This window comes from Notothenia rossii (assembly GCF_949606895.1).
Source record: "Notothenia rossii genome assembly, chromosome: 11".
Lineage (NCBI taxonomy): Eukaryota > Metazoa > Chordata > Actinopteri > Perciformes > Nototheniidae > Notothenia > Notothenia rossii.
Window position 1 is genome coordinate 54,635,691 of NC_136910.1, and position 19,175 is coordinate 54,654,865.

General features: G+C 39.5%; 3 protein-coding genes across 3 annotated transcripts in view; all 3 read right to left on the bottom strand.

Moving 5' to 3' along the window:
• Positions 1-786: 786 nt before the first annotated feature.
• The window catches only part of wdr7 (WD repeat domain 7), a gene marked incomplete at both ends in the record, with an annotated part of 127,345 nt that continues 108,956 nt past the window's right edge, over positions 787-19,175 (bottom strand). The window contains 1 exon segment of the mRNA XM_079659974.1: positions 787-829. Coding sequence (XP_079516100.1) covers positions 787-829 — 43 coding nt within the window.
• LOC307024804 (tripartite motif-containing protein 16-like) lies at positions 4,243-7,407 on the bottom strand. Its single transcript, XM_079659209.1, has one exon. It carries the CDS (start codon positions 6,991-6,993, stop codon positions 5,290-5,292), a length of 1,704 nt encoding a protein of 567 aa, XP_079515335.1. The 5' UTR covers positions 6,994-7,407; the 3' UTR covers positions 4,243-5,289.
• Positions 9,114-19,175, bottom strand: part of atp8b1 (ATPase phospholipid transporting 8B1) — a 38,243-nt gene continuing 28,181 nt past the window's right edge. Inside the window, exons 18-30 of the mRNA XM_079656989.1 lie at positions 19,037-19,149; positions 18,774-18,938; positions 18,342-18,453; positions 17,755-17,830; positions 17,339-17,471; positions 16,799-16,927; positions 15,783-15,939; positions 14,032-14,255; positions 12,749-12,832; positions 12,372-12,617; positions 12,078-12,216; positions 11,766-11,896; positions 9,114-10,598 (exon numbers count right to left, since the gene is read on the bottom strand). Coding sequence (XP_079513115.1) covers positions 10,368-10,598; positions 11,766-11,896; positions 12,078-12,216; positions 12,372-12,617; positions 12,749-12,832; positions 14,032-14,255; positions 15,783-15,939; positions 16,799-16,927; positions 17,339-17,471; positions 17,755-17,830; positions 18,342-18,453; positions 18,774-18,938; positions 19,037-19,149 — 1,940 coding nt within the window. The 3' untranslated portion in view covers positions 9,114-10,367. The remainder of the gene's footprint in view (positions 10,599-11,765; positions 11,897-12,077; positions 12,217-12,371; positions 12,618-12,748; positions 12,833-14,031; positions 14,256-15,782; positions 15,940-16,798; positions 16,928-17,338; positions 17,472-17,754; positions 17,831-18,341; positions 18,454-18,773; positions 18,939-19,036; positions 19,150-19,175) is intronic.

Below are 19,175 nucleotides of genomic sequence, written 5' to 3' on the forward strand. Positions count from 1 at the left end.
GCAGACTTTAGAGTTTTACTCACGGTTGTGATTACCTGTCCGGCCTGTGAGGCTAGCTTGTGTGGTTTATTAAAATAACACAATATGATTTCCACACACATTTAAACGAGGAACATAGCAAACGTATATTGTATTATGTATGAGTCTTCGATATCTGTGTCTCTTACTAGGCTGCTATGGGAATTCTACAGAGACTATGGTAGACATTTTCTCTGAACAACAACTGGCTCTAACAGTGAGTTTCAGCTGTTTAACTTTCAGACTCAAAATAAGTGATAAAACTCAGTAACAGCTGGAAGTGTAAATAAGCAAAGTTGTGTAGGAAAGCACAAAAGCAATGTTGTGTTCACGACTTGTTTCCGTTGGCCCCAAAGTGGCCCAAAAAATGAAAATACACAAATATTTGTTTCCTAAACTTCAACTTTGATTGTTCCTTATTTATCTTTTATGTTTATTTGTAATAATAGAAATGAGCACACGTTAGAATATGCCACAGCTTGTACATATTGAATGAATATCAATTAAGAGATGGTCAGATCAAAAGCAAAAACGTAGGATTAAAAAATACATAAAGAGATGTAATTTGTCCAGCTGGATGTAGGTCCTCTGGTACAAAAACAAAACTTCTTATTCTGTCAAATTAATTAAAATGCTATCTGTTATGGAAATGAGGTGAGCCCTTTCAATTCATAGGCAGATAGAGATTCATGGTAGGCTATATGTGAAGAAATATTAGTGATGTTTCCGTGCCATTCTCTGTCGGCAGCTGAGCGACACACAGGTTTTTCACTGGAGATGCAAACCAATCAGAACAGAGCTGGAGAGACAGACAGTCCTGCAGCGACACCCAGAGGCTGCAGGCAGTACTGCGTCATTAAAATACACAGTAGGACTACCACAGGTTGACGTAGCCACTGGCACTATATATAAATGGTATATTACCAACTAAAAGGGAGCCATAATTGATTTGTGTGGATATAAACCATTAAGAATAAATAAACCCAACAGTTGACCAATTACAAATATAAGACAAGTGATTTAAAACCCATAAAAAAGTATGAATACAATTTATTAAAATAATCACTAAGGGTGTTTTCCTACTATGATAATACGATTAAACAGGGATGGAAAGGGTACTAGAAATAGTAATTATTTACTGAGGTAAAAGTGATTTTCCTACTATCAACACATTTACTGGATAAAAGTGAAAGAGGGTCCTTTAAAATGAACTCTGACTAAACATCACAACGTTACTTTTTTAAAAGGTAACTTAAAAAATGAATGTAGGCCACAATATACAGTGCATATAAATGTTGTTGGATATGCTTCTACTCAATGATATACTATTCATCTTTTATGGATGCTACTTGATGGACTGTTGGTGCAACACTTAAATTATTAAGCTACACAAAACATAAATAACCCAGAACTTATTGTGGCCATGTAAACAATATAAACACAGCTGCTGCAGCTACACACAAACATTAAGGCAAAGGAGAGACCAGTGTTTCCCACAGATGTGAAATATACTTGGGCGGAAGGGTGAGGTGACGTGCAACAGCAACATTAACATTAACCTTTCTGTTGGTCGCTTGTTAGCAGACCCTTCACGCGATGGCAGAGCGAACAGGTATAGCCAGGGACGGACCGAGACAATAAGTCAGGCCGGAAATTATACACCCAGCCAGGCCACTACCAGATTTTTTTTTGTGCCATTTTGCTGGATTTATTTGTCAATATTTACAGTACGTCATTTTATTACTTATTTTACATCCATTGACAAGCCTCTTTATATTGGATTCTATACTTCTTCTATTTAATATAAATATTTTTATGGAATATTCAGTTTATTTTTTCAATTGCTTCTCTGTCATGTGACCGAATGTCTTCAAATCACTTTCTGGATTGAATACTATGTACACAATAGACACACCTCTTTATATTGGATTCTAGTATTTCCTCTATTATATATTAATGTTTTTCTGGAATATTCAGTATCTTTTTTCAATGGCTTCACGTTCATGTGACCTAATGTCACACTGAATTTTGTTTTATCAGCTTCTCTGTCATTAGAGATAGAAGCCATTTTTGAAACCAGATCACATAGTTTGATCTAAAAATTGTGCGCTTCAAAAAAGGCAAGAAAAAGAAAGCTTTAGACCTCTGGCAAGAAGCAGGAGGTAGAGATTTCATCACCAGGTCTTTCATTTCTCATGGTTTTTGTGAAATTAATGTTACACCTGCATGAGCAGTGGTCCTCAGTTACACTCAGTGGCGTTTTTATATGTACAAAAGTGGTGGGGCACAAACAACTTAGATGTCTATAAGCTTCAGCAGTGAGGTTCATGGCTGGTGAGGCACTGGCACTCTCAAAAAAAGCTTTTGAAAATAATATTATATTTTGACCTAAATCAAAATATAATATTATTTTCAAAAGCTTTCTTTGTCTGATGCTTCAATTAATTTTAAAAAGACAATTCAACAAAAGGATACCCAAAAAATGCAATTTTATCATTTAAATATTGGATTGTTCTCTCTTAGTAAGATCCCATTTTCAATAAAATTGCGGTCTTACCTTGACTTGAAGATGAAGTCCATTTGCCTATCCTTCTGGACAAAAATCTCTATTACTTGTTTGTAAAAGTCCTCCTTATCTTCTTGTAGTTTCAAAAGTCTATCATAAATCTAATCGATAGATTTATGATTCGAAAATTATAAAAGTAGGCTAGACATGTGGATATTATCCGGCTGAACAAAACGTGCATTTATCTAACAGGTACGTTTCCCACAGATCTTATTTTGAGCTATTTTCTAAAATCCCATGGAGAAATCTCATTGCTTTTTTGTGGAGGGAACCCATGCGCAGCTTACTTCCTGGTTTTGGGACGCGTCTCTCGTCTCCTCTTCACACACCACACTTTTCGTGGCACACGTACTTAAAGCCAATCAGGCTCAGCTCTGAATTATGTGAGATGACGTATGGTGGGGATGGCAGCTCAGTGCCCCTATGGTCATTATATGGAGCTTTCCTGGCGTTTCAGGCTGCAAAGGTTGAGCAATGTTCAACTTTTGAAGCTTATGAAGCTTTCGGTGGAAGCGTCAGCCAATCAAATCATATGCCATGTGCCATGTGTGGACGGGCCGTACAGCTTCATAAAAAGCTTGCCGGCGGGCGTGTCTGAAGCTCGACCAACAACCAATCACATGAATCTCCCGCCCCTGACACACAAGCAGCGGTTTGATTGGCTAGAGCTTGTACTGGCATATGATTTGATTGGCTGACGCTTCCACCAAACGCTTCAGAAGCTTCAAAAGTTGAACATTGCTCAAATTTTGCAGCCTGAAACGCCAGGAAAGATCCGCTCTCCTACCTACAATTCAGTTCGGCGAAAAGCGAGGCAACGTGACGTCACCCCATTCAAAGTGAATGGGCAGACGCGTTGGAAACCGTTTTTGAAGCTGTCGAAGTTGTATTGTGGACGGGCCTTATTGTTAAAAAATAACTTTGATCAGCCTCCAGAGCAGAGTCCTGCACCGGGTCAGGTTTCCTCGGATACCCGGCGGATAACCCGCAAAAGATTTGTGTAGCGGGCGGAACATACAGGCCTCTATTGAAGCAATATGCTAATTTCCCGATAAAGATATTAATATAAATTATATAGAGAATTACAATGCAATAAAAAATAGGTGTGTCCTATGCAGCCAGTGCAGTTATTTGACCCAGCACTGATTTTGAGTGATTAGGTCACATGACCTGGAAGTTATTGAAGAAAAAATTGTACGTTACGTGAACACTGTTGCTAGGCAACTGACAACAAAATCTTCCTGGTTTTAATGGCGGACAACAAACCAACACTGAAGAAACACTTACTGTTTAACATCATGACTTTAAGACAACTTCTCATATCACTTTTTAAACAGGAATTGTTTTAAAAAACATTCCTGGAGAGCTGATTAAACATTTATTTATTCAATCTATCTAACCACAATCATTACTTCAAGACAACTTTCACATGTGAATTTGAGTAGAAATGAAAGAAAAAAAACATTGGAGGAAAAGAGGTGGTTCCTGACTCTACATGTTTATTTTTATTATTATTTTAATTATTGTACAAAAGTACAGCGTGAATCAGGGATGTTGGGGCTAATAGTCTTAAATACAGTTGATAAAATAATAGGAAATCGTTTTTGTTTTAGCGAGGTTGGGAAATGATATCAGTTAAAAAAAAATACCCCACAATATTGATTGATACAGAAAGCGTTTTATTATTGATTTCATGTTTGATTTAAATGTTGTGATACAAAGAGGATTTAGGTCTGCATTAGGCACGTGCAGAGGAACAGAAAGAGATGGAAATATTACAGCAACAATAAAAATGTACATTCAACAGAAGGACTTCACAGATCAATAACACGTTACAGTCTCAATAATCCATATCAATCTATTAGGAAACTGGATTTATTCAGATCAGTTATTTATTACCAAAGATATCCCACACTGCTGAGCTTCTATTCACATATCAGGTCTCAAACCACCTCTGACAAAAAAAAGTTATTTACAGACAATAACAAAACACTTTCATAATATAATCTTAGTACATGAAGAACAAGAAATATCCCAAATCATATGTTTTAATCATCCCTCACCAAACTATCAGGGTTATTATTTGGTCTTTCAAGGCAGGGCAAGTTTCTTTATATTGCATTTTTCAACACAAGAAAATTCAAAGTGCTTTACAAAAAATAAAACACATTAAGAGCATAACACATATTAAAAAGCAAAAATAATAAAACATGAATAACACAGGTACATGAATAAAAGTTACATTTATTTGAACACACGGAGGAGTCGAGGAGGGGTGACTGTAGGAGGAGGGGTGCGGGAGGAGACGAAAGGGAGGATACACGCGAGCAGACTACGCGGAAGTGTTTTCACTACTCGCGTATAAAAGCCCCGCCCCCACCTTCACAGCTGGTCGATTTCAACAGAGGAAAACCCACAACTGGAAGATGAGTGGAAAAGCGTCACATAAATGTTTAAGTGCTCACAGCTCCGTGGGAATTATTATGTGCAATTCATTTCTAAAAGGCTTTCACATTACTATAATTATATTTGTATTTAAATGTAGGCCAAAACGGAACACAAAAGCAGGACCAACCATCATACATTGAATTCCTTGACTAACAAGAGAAAGATTCATTCATTTAAATATTTAACCAGAAATGGGCCGGTTCTAAAGGGTTATTCAGTTAAGCCTGAGTCACCTCCTCGTGTCTCTCGCTCGCATCTTACTGAAGCGGAGCAAAGATGTAAGGAAGGGGCTTGAATAAGGGATAGGAGTAGTCGAGGAGGGGTATTGGGATGATGCTTTTGTTTAAATCTTTACAGATTTTAACAGAGGCTCCACCAGTATGAATACCAAACCCAGGACAGAGCGGCTCAGTGAATGTGGTCTGCACTCTGTGGAGGAGAGTCATGGTTTCAGAGACGCTGTAGAAGGACAGAATGCCTGCACTGTGATCCAGGTACACTCCTACTCTGGAGGACCAAGGACCTGAGAGTGATGTTCTGATTTTGTTATGTCTGAATTCATAACCGTCACCTAAACACTGCAAAGCCCAAGACTTGACATTGTTTCCAAATAAACTTTCATTTCCTTTTCTGCTAATACTCTTGTATGCAACTGCAACAAAAACATTCCCTTTTACCTCCTCCACCTCCCAGTAACAACATCCAGTCAGACTCTCTCTACACAAAATCTGAGCCCAGTCAGTGAAACTGTCTGGGAGATCATACCAGTTATTGTTATTCAAGGAGAAATATGCATGTAGCTCAGAATAAAACGCGAGATGTTTGTTCATTGTGTTCAAATCCAGTCTGATATCACACGCATTTTTGAGGAATTCAGTCCTGTTCTTGGGCTCTGTCTGTGGAGTCTCTGTTAATGACATCGTGGCCCGTTCCTCACTAACAATATCCTGTAGTTTATCTCTGACCTCTGACACAGCTGCAGTCAAGTCCTCAGTGTAGTTCAGGGAACGAGCCGTGATGATGGAGGAGTCTGTAGCTTCACTCAGACGTGATAACCTGCTGTAACTCTGTAGGAACTGGGTGTGGTCCTCTGTGTGTGAAAGTCGGTCCAGCTCGGTGTCCTTCCTGCTGAGCTCAGCGATCTCCTCCTGCAGCTTCTCCTGAAGATTGTTGACGTGAGCCACTTCAGATTCCTGACGAGATCTGATCTGCTGCTTCACATCTGTGATGATCTTCTCGCTGTCAATCACTGCTTTATCAGCGGAGAGATTGATGGCCTCCACCTCCTTCTGAAGCAGCTTCACATCTTTCTCTCTCTTCTGGATTCTCTGCTGGATGTTTTGACGACTCACCCCGAGCTCTTTCTGCTTCTCGCTGATTTCTGCTGCAGCTGAAACTGTGTCGTGGCCTTTATGTTCATCCATGGAGCAGAGAAAGCAGATACACTGCTGATCGGTGCGACAGAAAATCTTCATCACCTCATTGTGACGAGTACAGATGATCTCCTGCATCTTGTTGGAGGGGTCGACCAGCTTGTGTTTTCCAAAGGCAGGGGATTCATAGTGAGGCTGGAGGTGCTGCTCACAGTAAGAGACCAGACATTGCAGACAGGACTTCAGAGCTTTCTGTTTTCTCCCAGTGCAGAAATCACATCCCACATCTCCAGGTCCAGCATAGCAGTGATCAGCTGGAGACGCTTTGACGTCTGTCTTCTTATTCTTCACTTCCTCCACTAACTCTGCCAACACGGTGCTTTTCATCAGGACAGGCCTCGGTTCAAAGGTCTGTCTGCACTGAGGACAGCTGTACACATGTTTCTGATTCTCTTCATCCCAGTAGTTTTTAATACAGCTCAAACAGTAGCTGTGTCCACAGGGAATAGTCACCGGACCCTTCAGTAGATCCAGACAGATGGAACAGCAGAGCTTGTCCTGGTTCGCTTGAATTTGTTGCTGCGCCATTCTCCCTCTCAGAGAGACGTTGTTTGAAAGCAGGAAGAAGAAGGAGGGCCTGTTTATGTTTGACTCGTTCCAGGAAGAGGCGGGATTTCAAGGTGTGTTCAGGCTCTGTTTCTAAATGCAGTTAATAATCTGAAACAAACAAGGTCGTGTTGTCAGCTCAGTCAGAAATGTAGTTTTCAGTCTGTTGTGAAGGAGACAGTGTTTATGTTCTTCATAATGACAATCCAAACACATCTGTTCCACTCACTCCTTTTCTATCAACTGTGAACAATGTAGAAAATATACTGCCTGTGCTGTTAGTTTGAAATGTTCATAATCCTCCAGGAACAATTATTCTTAAGTGTGTTACTCAGCAATTCTAACCCAATACGCCATTTGTCAAATTCAGCAAATACCTTCTCATGGCCCACCTTTTTTCTGTATTTTCAGACTAAGTGGCAGCCATGATAAGAGCTGTTTGGTCATTCCAGAATTGGAGGCCCCCATATAAAAAATCTAATAATCCATGCCCAAATAGCTAAAAGATGCACTTGTTGTGTTAAACATACTTGTCTTGAGACAAAATGTATATAAAGTTGTTGAAAAGTGGTTTCAAAATATGATGATCACCTCGAACACCCCCTAAAATGGCATTTTTCTCTTGTCCCCGCTTCTTGGTGACCAGCTTGCATGTCAAATATAACATTTAAAATAGGGATTTTATTTACTGTTTTTGGTATTATTCTATTGATATATGTCTCTTGTAATGGTAAAATCAATTTGTTAAATCATAAACATATTTTGTAAACTGTAAGTCAGATGACACAGTGGAAGTGACATCAGTAAGCCATGTGCTAGTGCCATGGGTAGACCAAAACTAAGTCCTCTCTTTTATTTTTACAATCTTTTCAGTCTTAAAAGAGTGTGGCACTCTGACCCACTCAACCCTGTTACTCATATTATCCGAATAAAGCACATTCATTTCAAAGTTATCTTTCTTTCATTAGATATCCAAGTTTGACATCTAACAATAATTCCTGAAGCTAAAGCTCTAATTAGCATTTATTTTCAACCCTGTTACTATAATTAGAGTAACAGGGGTAATTCTTCATTGGAAAATATACATTTGATGCCTTGGCTGGGCAAATCACTTTTTTTGATGGGTTATCTGTTTTTCCTAAATACATAAAATAAAAGGTTCATTGGTGTCTAAATTGTCCTTCATTTCTGGAATGACCCAAGAAATGAGGTTCAGCTTCCCTTTATAATCTCCTTTAGTTTATAGGGAACACTGGATCATGCTTTACGAAAGGAAAGGAGATAATGCTCTGCCACAATGCTTGTTCACAGAAACAACCGATCATGACGGACAAACAAAGATCACATGGTGGTTTTTATGCAGTTTACAACTTATGCCGGTGTATAGGCTACAGGGTGTAATATGAACGAAGTGCTGTAAAAAGATCAAATCAAATCACCATTTCAAAGTGTTAACTGAGTTGTGTGGGGTTTCTGAAACTTGTTGTGTACATGTTTTAATGTTGATATGCACAGTGATAGATTTGATCAGTTATGCATTTATTGTATAAAGTTTTATTTATACGAAATATTTTCATAAAATCATACTAATGGGATTCATTAAGTACTTTCCCTACCTCTGGTTTTCACTATTTTAATTGAAATAGTATGCAGTGTATGGTGATCTATGGCCTACTGTACTCCCCTTACTATAGAGCTACTATCCATTGTTACAAGTAATTTTGTATAGCTCACATTCATTCTGATATATCCATGTACGGTTTTTATTATCGTTTATGATTATTCATACGTTTGCATTTCTATTATTCACAGGCGTTTATGTACCTTTTTTCTTTTTTTAATCAAGCTTCATGTTAACCGATGCAGCTTTTACAAGACTAGGAAAAACTATGGAAAATAAATGCACGAACCATTTCTTTCTACCTTTCTCTAGTTTTGATAAAAATAAATAATGTAACTCACGAGGTCATTTAACTAAACTAGTAATAACTTTGGTACTGCTGTTGAGTTGAGTATGTGGAATATGGAGATTGACTTTTATAAACCACCACATTGATACATAAAAGAGGCAACACAATAACAAACACAGATTAAGAAAGAACTCCGTTAAATGTGCACTTGGCTTTTATTTACAACCACATGATAAAATACCATCATATGAAAGACCAAACTGTTGCTGGTTCAGTCACCAGTTTCCATTCATTCAGAAATAAAAATACCTCCGACATATCTGCACACAGTCACACTCGCATGAAGGGAAACGGTAACAGTCAGAGAAGGAATGAAGCAGTTTTGGCTTAGCACGGTTAAGCAAATATACTAAAACTGTTTACGGGACTGCAAAAAAAACTAAAATCTTCTTGGGGTTTGTTGTAACCAACCAGTGAGACACCGAAATCCTCATCTTTTGACCACCTTATAAATGTGTGACTTGAGTTCAACGTAGAGAACAAATAAATGAACAAACTACTGAGATATGTTAAAAAGAAGAAAGCTAAATGTTGAAGTTATTCTGCAAAGACTGCCGTTTAAAAAGGAAGGCACGTTGCAGTTTCCCCACAGAGTATCTTGAGGTAAAGTTGAGGTATAGAAAAAGGTTAAAAACGGATTCCGGACTGGAAGAGGCGTTTATACGTTTTTTAAGGCAAGTTGAATTTTCCTAAATGTAGTGACGAGAATATATGTATATAAGGGATGTTTGATGCAGCAGGAGAAAAGATCACTATTTACAATTCGTTTTTAAATTAAGACACTTCATCACATCCAACCACCCTGCATAGTCTCACATTTACATTCCATCATTATTTAGAATAAAACATTAAAAAGGGGATACCTTGACATGTTTAGCTGTAGCCCTTTCTTTATGAAGGACAATCTTTGGATGGGCATCCCAACGGATGGTAGTTTCATGAAGCTAACGGAAAAATTCACTCGAACATACATTTCAAATTTGAATAAAACCCTTACATATCAAGTGCTCCGCAGGGATCGGGCTAAAAACATCAAAAAAGTATCTTAAAATCCTGAGTTAAACATTGTCAGTCACGCTAGGTAAAGTGAAACGGCGAGAGAGTCTGTGCACAGAGGAAGGACGAGAGGCAGGGGAGTCACACACTGGAGCAACGACACATTCAGTAAAGCTTCATTTAACTTGATTGAGGACTTTTCTTTTCTCCCTCTAAGAGACTTAAATAACCCAGAAGAAACAAAATGGCCCTTTAAACTCCAACAGCTTCCTGGGCAGAAGTTGACCGTATCAGCAGCGACTCAGATAAAAACGGAAGACAAACCAAGCGCTCCACAAACTTTCCTAAATATTTACAATCCACCTGGCTATAACTTTGACGTTTGTCGGCTCAGATGTTCTCCGCCTCTCTCTGAGGAACCTCCCTGATGCTCTCGTGGGGGTTGCGGCGGGTGGCAGGGCGTCGGATGCTCCGCCCGGACGAGATGAGGTCGGCGTAGCCCCGGGAGTGAGAGAAGGCGTAGGCCGAGCGGCGGGAACCGCGGCCACGCTGGAAGGCAGACGGCTTTTTCCTCTCCTCCTCTTGGAGCTCCATCTCGTACTTCTTCCTGTTTCTCTGGACCTAAGGGGTTGATGGGAAATAAGCAGTCAACAGTTTTAATGTCCTTTTAAAAAAAAAAAAAAAAGCCCAAGAGCAACACTACATTTACATCTACATTTTCATTACCCATAATCCCCTCTGTTTCAGTCCTGTTTCCAAAGTGCTGATTCTCTGTCTGTTACTTTAGATGAAAATAAGGAGCCCCTCCCCACGCCCCTCTGAGAGACATTTGGTAAAAAAGAACTCAATGGTGCTCTAGGAGGAGATTCAGGTGATAAGGTGGGGGGGGGTTACCTTGGTTGCTGATTGGCTAATGGTTACACAAGCCAAAAAATCGTTATGACATCATAAAGTGGCCAAAATCTGATCAGCTCATTTTCAGACAGTTTTTTATAGAAATGGATCAAAAAGAGAGAGAATCTTTGTTCCTGAGACTTCCAGAGTCTCTTTACACAGAGGGGACACATGTTGATGTAGAAGAGACATGGAGAAGAGGGGACACATGTTGATGTAGAAGAGACATGGAGAAGAGGGGACACATGTTGATGTAGGAGAGACATGGAGAAGAGGGGACACATGTTGATGTAGAAGAGACATGAAGAAGAGGGGACACATGTTGATGTAGAAGAGACATGAAGAAGAGGGGACACATGTTGATGTAGAAAGGACATGAAGAAGAGGGGACACATGTTGATGTAGAAAGGACATGAAGAAGAGGGGACACATGTTGATGTAGAAAGGACATGTAGAAGAGGGGACACATGTTGATGTAGAAGAGACATGAAGAAGAGGGGACACATGTTGATGTAGAAGAGACATGAAGAAGAGGGGACACATGTTGATGTAGAAGAGATATGAAGAAGAGGGGACACATGTTGATGTAGAAAGGACATGAAGAAGAGGGGACACATGTTGATGTAGAAGAGACATGAAGAAGAGGGGACACATGTTGATGTAGAAGAGACATGAAGAAGAGGGGACACATGTTGATGTAGAAGAGACATGAAGAAGAGGGGACACATGTTGATGTAGAAGAGACATGAAGAAGAGGGGACACATGTTGATGTAGAAGAGACATGAAGAAGAGGGGACACATGTTGATGTAGAAGAGACATGAGGAAGTGGACTTTGCACAATAGGTGACCTTTAAGACAGGCCAAGCATCAGGTTGAGTCATGGAGGTCTCACCTTGTCTCCTATCGAGGGCCAGATGGTTTTATGGAGGAACTGGATGCAGATAACGGGCAGCAGGCTGACGCCCACAGTCAGGATGATGGTTAACCACAGGTAGGGCTGCCGCAGAGCATTCGACGCCGCACCTACAAAACACAAAACATACATACACACAGTTAGCTACTACTCTGCTAACATCCACTTCTTATGCTTTTGTTAAATGTACTCTTTTGTTATTAGTAACTACTGCAGCTGCTGAAGATTCCTCAGAGTGTTTTGGAGTAGAGACTAACTATGTCACAGTGGGTGATTTTGTTTGTGACTGACCAGTGAAGGTGAACGGTGCGGGGAAGATGACGTGGATCCCAGCACTGTGGATGTCGAACATGATGCCGAAGTAAATAGCTATACTGCCCAAAACGGCAAAGCAGTTAACAAAGGTCCAATAGGAAGTCTCCAAGGAGATCTGACACACGAGAGGGGAAGCAAGAGGACAAAGGTCATTCATTTCAAATACACTCATTCCATCTGCTTTACAGCATTTCTTCACGGAGTCATTAAGATAAGTTCGTGTTAAGTTTTGTTTTTAACCGCCAACGCATAAAACTGAACGCGACTAACCTGCAGGTTGACGACAAAAATGAGCGAGGAGGCGGTGACTACGGCGAAGGACTGGTAGTCGGAGGGGGCTTCTCCGTCCTGCCCCATGGTCTGAAGGAAGGCTCCGTAGGGGATGAAGAAGATGATGAGTGAGACGAAGATCCCGTGGAACAAGCTGATGAAGAAGTTCTTGTAGTTGAACAACGTTCCCAGCTGTCCGGGTAAATAGAGTTGTGGGAATTTCAGGCTAATTTTGTCGTTAACGTCCTGCAGCGAGAAGAGCGAGAAGCAGATTTAGTTTAGCAAAAACCAAACACGTCTACGTGCATTTCAGCGAGTATTACATCTTTAGATTCAGCTTGTATCAATGACTTAACAACAAGAGAAGCCTGTTTCACCTGGTCAAGAAGTCCAACTAGTAGAACAGGTAAGCTGCTGTAACAGAGATTGTAGAGAGTGATGAACCAGTCTTCATAGGTGACCTGCAGAAAGGGAAACAAGGATCAGAATAACAAAAACTGATATTGGATTTAAAGCTAAAAAGAGATTTTATAAAATATAATCTGACGGTGCCCATTTCAAAGAAAACATGTTATGTAAAAAAAAGTCTACTAAGTGTTAAATGGAGTCAGTGATCACAATTACACATAACCTCTGCCATTTTTAGCATGTGTGTTTTGGCAGGATTATGGTTTAACTTATTGCCTGAGCAAAACATTTCCTCTGCCGATGGAGAACACGAGATGCAGTTGCAAGTTTCAGAAAAAGTAAATAAGCGGATTTTAAGGAACTATTTTTAAGATGTCATGAAATCTGCAGTTCCTATGCAAGGTCCTCAAAGATGAATTCTAATGATGACCCGAGGGGCCAACATGTTAAGTTATACACAATAAATATTATCTAAAGGCCAGTAAGCTGGTCGTAACTCTACGTCCGACGTAGAACCAAAGGTTAAGACCAAACTAAAGTTATGACTAGTGCACCACTAAGACTGTGAACTGTGTGCGTTGGGCCCGGGTGTAACTTGTACGCCTAGTAAGGAGCAGGCATGAATCGGAAAGAAAGACTAGTATCCATAGTAACGTAAAACAGGCAAGAAGGAAAATAACGATGGCAGTGCGTCTTGTTTACAGGTTGAACAACAAAAGGGCATTAAGACGAGAACGAGTCGTCCGTGATCGAACAAACCCACTGGCCGTCTATTCGGACAGTGAGCTGATAGAGGTTCCGTTTCGGCAGACAAGCCCTTTATGAATTAATCGAGGAGATCCCCCCCCCCCTCAACTCCAGCACGGATCAGACAGAAACGCTACGCTCTCCCCAACCTTGTTTGAATCACCACAGTTTGAGTGTTAAATTATAGATGTCTGTTTCGTGTGTGGACGGGCATTTTAAGACTAGGCGCAGCTACGACCGAGACTAGTAAGGTTGGTGCACTTGGTGTGAATTCAAATCACTAGGTCTGACGTAGCTGAGCGCGACGTTAGAGTTAAGACCTATTTTTTTACGCCCAGCTGGTGCACTCCACTCCAGGTCACCATTAAATGTGCTGACCAGAGTTAATTCAAAGTCAAAAGTAAATCCACTTATTCCCACCAGGATAATGTTTCAAAGTTAAAATATGCTATTAAATTGCGGCGTCAAATGCACTTGAAAATGAAAATAACTCTGTGCTGCTGACCATTGCAGAGTATCCGTTGAAGAAGGAGTACCAGAAGTGAACCAGTGTGAAGGCGAAGTTCTTGAAGAAGAAGTAACGCAGGAACTTGCACATTCGGATGTAGGACCAGCGCCCGTGCACCAGCAGGAGGCGCTCCAGGTAACGGAACTGAGCGAAGGCGTAGTCGCTGGACATGACGGCCTGCATCCCCTCCTGACCGCTGATACCCACACCGATGTCTGCAGCTGGAGGGACAGAGGAGGAGGGGGATGGGGATGGGGGGGGGGGGTTATTTATATAGCTCCTTTCAACACAAGGCAATTCAGAGTGCTTTAAAAAAAATGAAAGACATTAAGAAAATGGCATTTAAAAACAGTCATTAAAAAGCAAAGGTAATTAAATAAACATTAAAAGACAAAATACATGAATAAAAGTTAGAGTGCAGTTTAAGATGTGAACAGTTCAATTAAAAGCAGCGGCAAAAAGGAAAGTCTTCAGCCTGGATTTAAAAGTAGTCTGAGTTGCAGCGGACCTGCAGGTTTCTGGGAGTTTGTTCCAGATGTTTGCAGAATAAGAACTGAACTAATGACTGGTACCATAATCAGTGTTACCTACAGTCAGCCCTTTAATGAAAACCACTGAAGCAGTCATCTATCTATACCCTCTTTTAAAGTTATGATACAGAAAAGCAGGATCTTTATGGTAGAAGCACTCAGATCTGACTATGCAGGCATTTATTGAACACCAACTTTAGATTTTGTCACCAAGATGTAAAGATTAGGAAGTCAACTCGGCAGAAATTTACATTTAAAATTCTCAGGGCACTTTAGGCAGGGCAAAGCAATCAAACTGCAGAGCTCCTCTGACGCTGGGATCCATCTATGTTTATTGCACTTGACTATCAATAACTATCACCTCCATTGTATCAGGTGATTATCACACTAGCAGGTCTACCATTGCCCCGATCAGTTAGTCTGTTTTGTGTTGGAGAGTCTTCCAGGAAGTTAGCAATCCCAAGGGGGTGACGAAAGCCATGAGATTTTTTCACTAGATTTCGGAATATTGCGGATGTAAGATCTGTGGCAAACATGTTTATGATACTTACAGGTTTCGTTCGGCAGGATAATCTCCAAATATTAACTCCACTTTATGTGGAAATGCAATCTCCAGGAGTAAAAAGCGGTATACATGCTAGAGGGGGTAGGACCAGAAACGTTTTTTTTAAGCTTCTGTTGAACATGACAGAGACAATTTGAGAATTATTATTGTATTTCTTTTTGTTTTTGTATTTTTTTTTTTTTTACTTTGTTATAATTATTAATTTCAGTGAGAAAAAAAGTCAAGAGAATATATATATTTTTTTTTTTTGTTGTATGTTTTTGTTTCTGACATGTTCAATACATTGACTAATAATAATAATAAACAGATTACATCAAGGTTGCATGACTTCACGTCACCACCGCTAAGCAAAGGGCATTTGGACAGTTCTGCAACTTCTAGATTAAATAAGTGTTTTTAAAAAGTAGTCAGGGATTTAAAAAAAAGTTACATAACGGCTTCAGTTGTCATTTGAAAAGGACAAGAGCAAGAACTAATTCTAAAAATAGCGTACACCTCACCTTTGATAAAGTGGTTGAAATATGTTATTGCTTGTCAACAGGGATACATTGCTTAGCTTCTAATCTGGCACTGCAGTACGCTTCTCTAAATTAACCCAACTGCACACAATCCCTTTCTTAATGAACCCGTCTAGAGTTCATTGGTGCCCTTACTCTTGATCATGTTGACGTCGTTGGCTCCGTCTCCGATGGACAGCGTCACGGCTTTCTTGTACTTCTTCACCAAACTCACCACGTTACCCTTCTGCTTGGGAGTGACGCGGCAGCAGATGACCGCCTCGCACTCACAGGCCATGTCCACAAAGTCGATCTGCGGAGACACGCCACCATGTTCCTTATCATGTCAACCATGGATGATGCGCTGGCCTATCTATACTTTTTTATTTTTAAGAAAATATTCACAAAGCATAAACAACAAAATAAACACATCTAGGTACATAGATTAACTACACAACAGATGACAAGTACGAAAAGAAATAATAAATAATATTACAAATAAAATAATGGATACACTTTTAATACTCAGGTAAATATTATATTGTTCTATGCTTGACCCACCTTTCCTCAAAGATATGCATTTGGTTTGTGTTCTCTGTTTCCTCATGTAACTTGCAGTACGGTTATTTCCCTGGTATTTATGTTTACTGTCTATTAACATGATGAAGCATCCGGATTTTTATGTAATTTTCAGTTATTGATCTTTGTATTTCGTGTAATTTCTACCCCTCTTTTTTTTCTTTCATTTTCTTTTATTTATTTTTTATGCTGGCATTTTATGCTTTGTAATTTTTTGATTTATGTCTTGTTTATAATGTGATCATAGCCCATAGGGGTGAGGGTGGGGGGTGGGTGAGGTAACTATTTAATTTTCCTTCAGACCATCTTTTATACATGTGTACCTACTGTAAAGCCAATAAAAAGATTTTTGAAAAGAAAAAAGATATGCATTTGGTTTTTAATTCTCATAGTTGTTTCCTCTATTACATTCATATCGACTGATTACCTTGCTTTTTCATTTAGTCTTTTCCTATACGAGGCATAGGATATTATTTCAGCCCTAGAACAACCTTTGCTCCTTCCCATTAAATGAGAGGATCTCTGTCTCTTGTGTCATTCTACTTAACATGTATCTGTACTTGAATCCATTCATCTACCGAGTTATACTGTACCTGTCTCATTTCCTTTTCCAAGTCGTCCATTGGCTCTCCGTCAGTAGGGATGGTGGGAGGCGCTTTCCTTCCCAAACGCCGCAGACGCAGGCGACGGCGTTTCTTCTTCTTTTCGTACAGAATTTCGTTCTGAGAAATAAAAACAGAATTAAATTTGGTTTTTGTTGTTATTTATTATTCTATTCTGTGAATTGTTGTATTCCAGTTCCCTGTGACATTTAGTGATGAGTTATTTATTTTTATTTGTTATTTGTATTTATTATTTCATGTATTATTATTTTTTTTCTGTGACCATGACATAATGGGGTGGGGATTTGTCTTTCCTTTAACAGACAAATTGTCCTGTACTTTATATCATGTGCTGAAATTGCCATGTCTGCAAAAAACTGAATAAAAAGATTTTGAAAAAAAACAAAAACTGAATCAAATCAGAACCGTCCATCATGTGGAGTGGTTGGAAATTTTAATGTAGGATAACATTTCCACTTGTTAAATTCGAATGAATAGCTTTTAAAACTGATAATCTCGAGTTGAACTCACCAGCCATCCTCCGGTGATGACGAGAGCGTTTTTCCCCGGCTGGGTGAAGAACGGTTCGGCGGGTTTCTTTTTCCCTCGACGGGAAGTTGGAAGCTCGTTCCTCCTGTTTTCTTGACGGATACTCAGCTTCTCACTGGAGACACGGAAACAACAGACAAACTGTTACACAAGTCAACAACGCAGACTGAGATCAGACATTTTAAACTGAGAAAGGATTCAGTAAAGAAATTAGGGAGAGAGGCGGGTTGATTTGACCATTTTCAAATAAGATGCTATACAGAGGTCATTTTGCCAGCAATTCTTTTTTAAAAAATTATTTTAGACGTCAAAAACAAATGAATTATTCTGTTGTCTAACATAAACACTAGTTGACTGTAAATTATATCATTTTTTGCAGCATTGACATCTCTACTCACTTGACGTCTTCTCCGTAGTGGATCTGCATGCCGTCTGTCAGAAGGGAACAAGAATATCCAATATTCTCGGCCGTTTCTATGGAGAAAGATAAAACACATTAAACTAAGAGGAGAACTCATGGCACTTCAGTTGTAGCCGATTCATCTGAATCAGAATTCTGACTTTTCTCAGAATTCTGACTTTAATCTCAGAGTTCTGACTTTTTTCCTCAGAACAAAAAAAACTAATTTTTGTTTGGGACAAAAAAATTATAATTTTTTTTCTCCCCAAAACATTTTTTTTTTTTGAATTCTGAGATTAAAGTCAGAATTCTGACTTTTTTTTATCCCAATTTTTGTTAATGTTTTTTTTGTTCTGAGGAAAATTGCCAAAATTCTGAGATTAAAGTCAGAATTCTGACTTTTTTCTCCCCAAAAAAATTATGTTTTTTTGTTCTGAGGAAAAAGTCAGAATTCTGAGATTAAAGTCAGAATTCTGACTTTTTTCTCAGAACAAAAAAAACCAAACATATTTTTTAAATCCTCCCAAAAAAATAAATAATGTGGCCCTAATCCTCTTCCGTAGCTCTCTGTAGAGCTGATGGTACCTTTCTTATCTCCAGTCAGGACCCAGATCTTGATGTCGGCTTTGGCCAGTTTGGCGATGGTCTCTGGGACTCCTTCCTGCAGTTTGTCCTCGATGGCCGTCGCACCAATTAGCTTGACGGAGGAACAAACACGGCTGGTTAGATATGGCTGAGAATAAGAGTTTTACCTTTACAGATAACAACAACAAAAAACACTATTAGAAACTAGTGGATTCCAAAAAGCTTTATTGCAAAAAAAATAATTATTTGGTACAGATTCTGAAAAATAAAAGGTTAAATAAAAAAAAAAAAACATTATCGTTTTAATGATCCAATTATGTGAATAATATTGCAATCCAGGTCAAAAGCGTCTTTGGGTTCAAGAAAAGCGCTATAGAAATAAAATGTATTATTAAAATGATATAGTTTTATGTATATTGGTTTTCCACTCACCATCAGGTTGCTCTCGATCTGCTCGTACACGATGTCCAGGGCGGCGTCTCTGTCCGTCATGGAGACCTGCGCATCTTTGTGTCTCCTGGACCAGGCTTCGTAATCTGCCGTGCTGATGTCTTTGTAAGACAAGCACAGCGTCCGCAGGGTGGCGTTGGCAAAGATCTGAAGCACAAACGACACAATCAGAAATCAGGGATTCTTCCACAGAAACAGCTTCAAGGAGGAATGTAACAGTGCGAATGAGAATAAAGCAAACTCACATCCAGGTCAGACTGGGTAGTTTCTTTGTGTTTGGACTGAGGGGAAAGTCGCTCGTAGATGACGGTGTCAGCTCCTTTGCAGTAGAGGCGGATACGACCATCAGGAAACTTCACTGAGAGAGAGAGAGGAGACAGAGAG

Bases quoted from the DNA above. Each gene is read 5' to 3' on its own strand.
- LOC307024804 (XM_079659209.1), bottom strand. From the start codon at position 6,993: ATGGCGCAGCAACAAATTCAAGCGAACCAGGACAAGCTCTGCTGTTCC.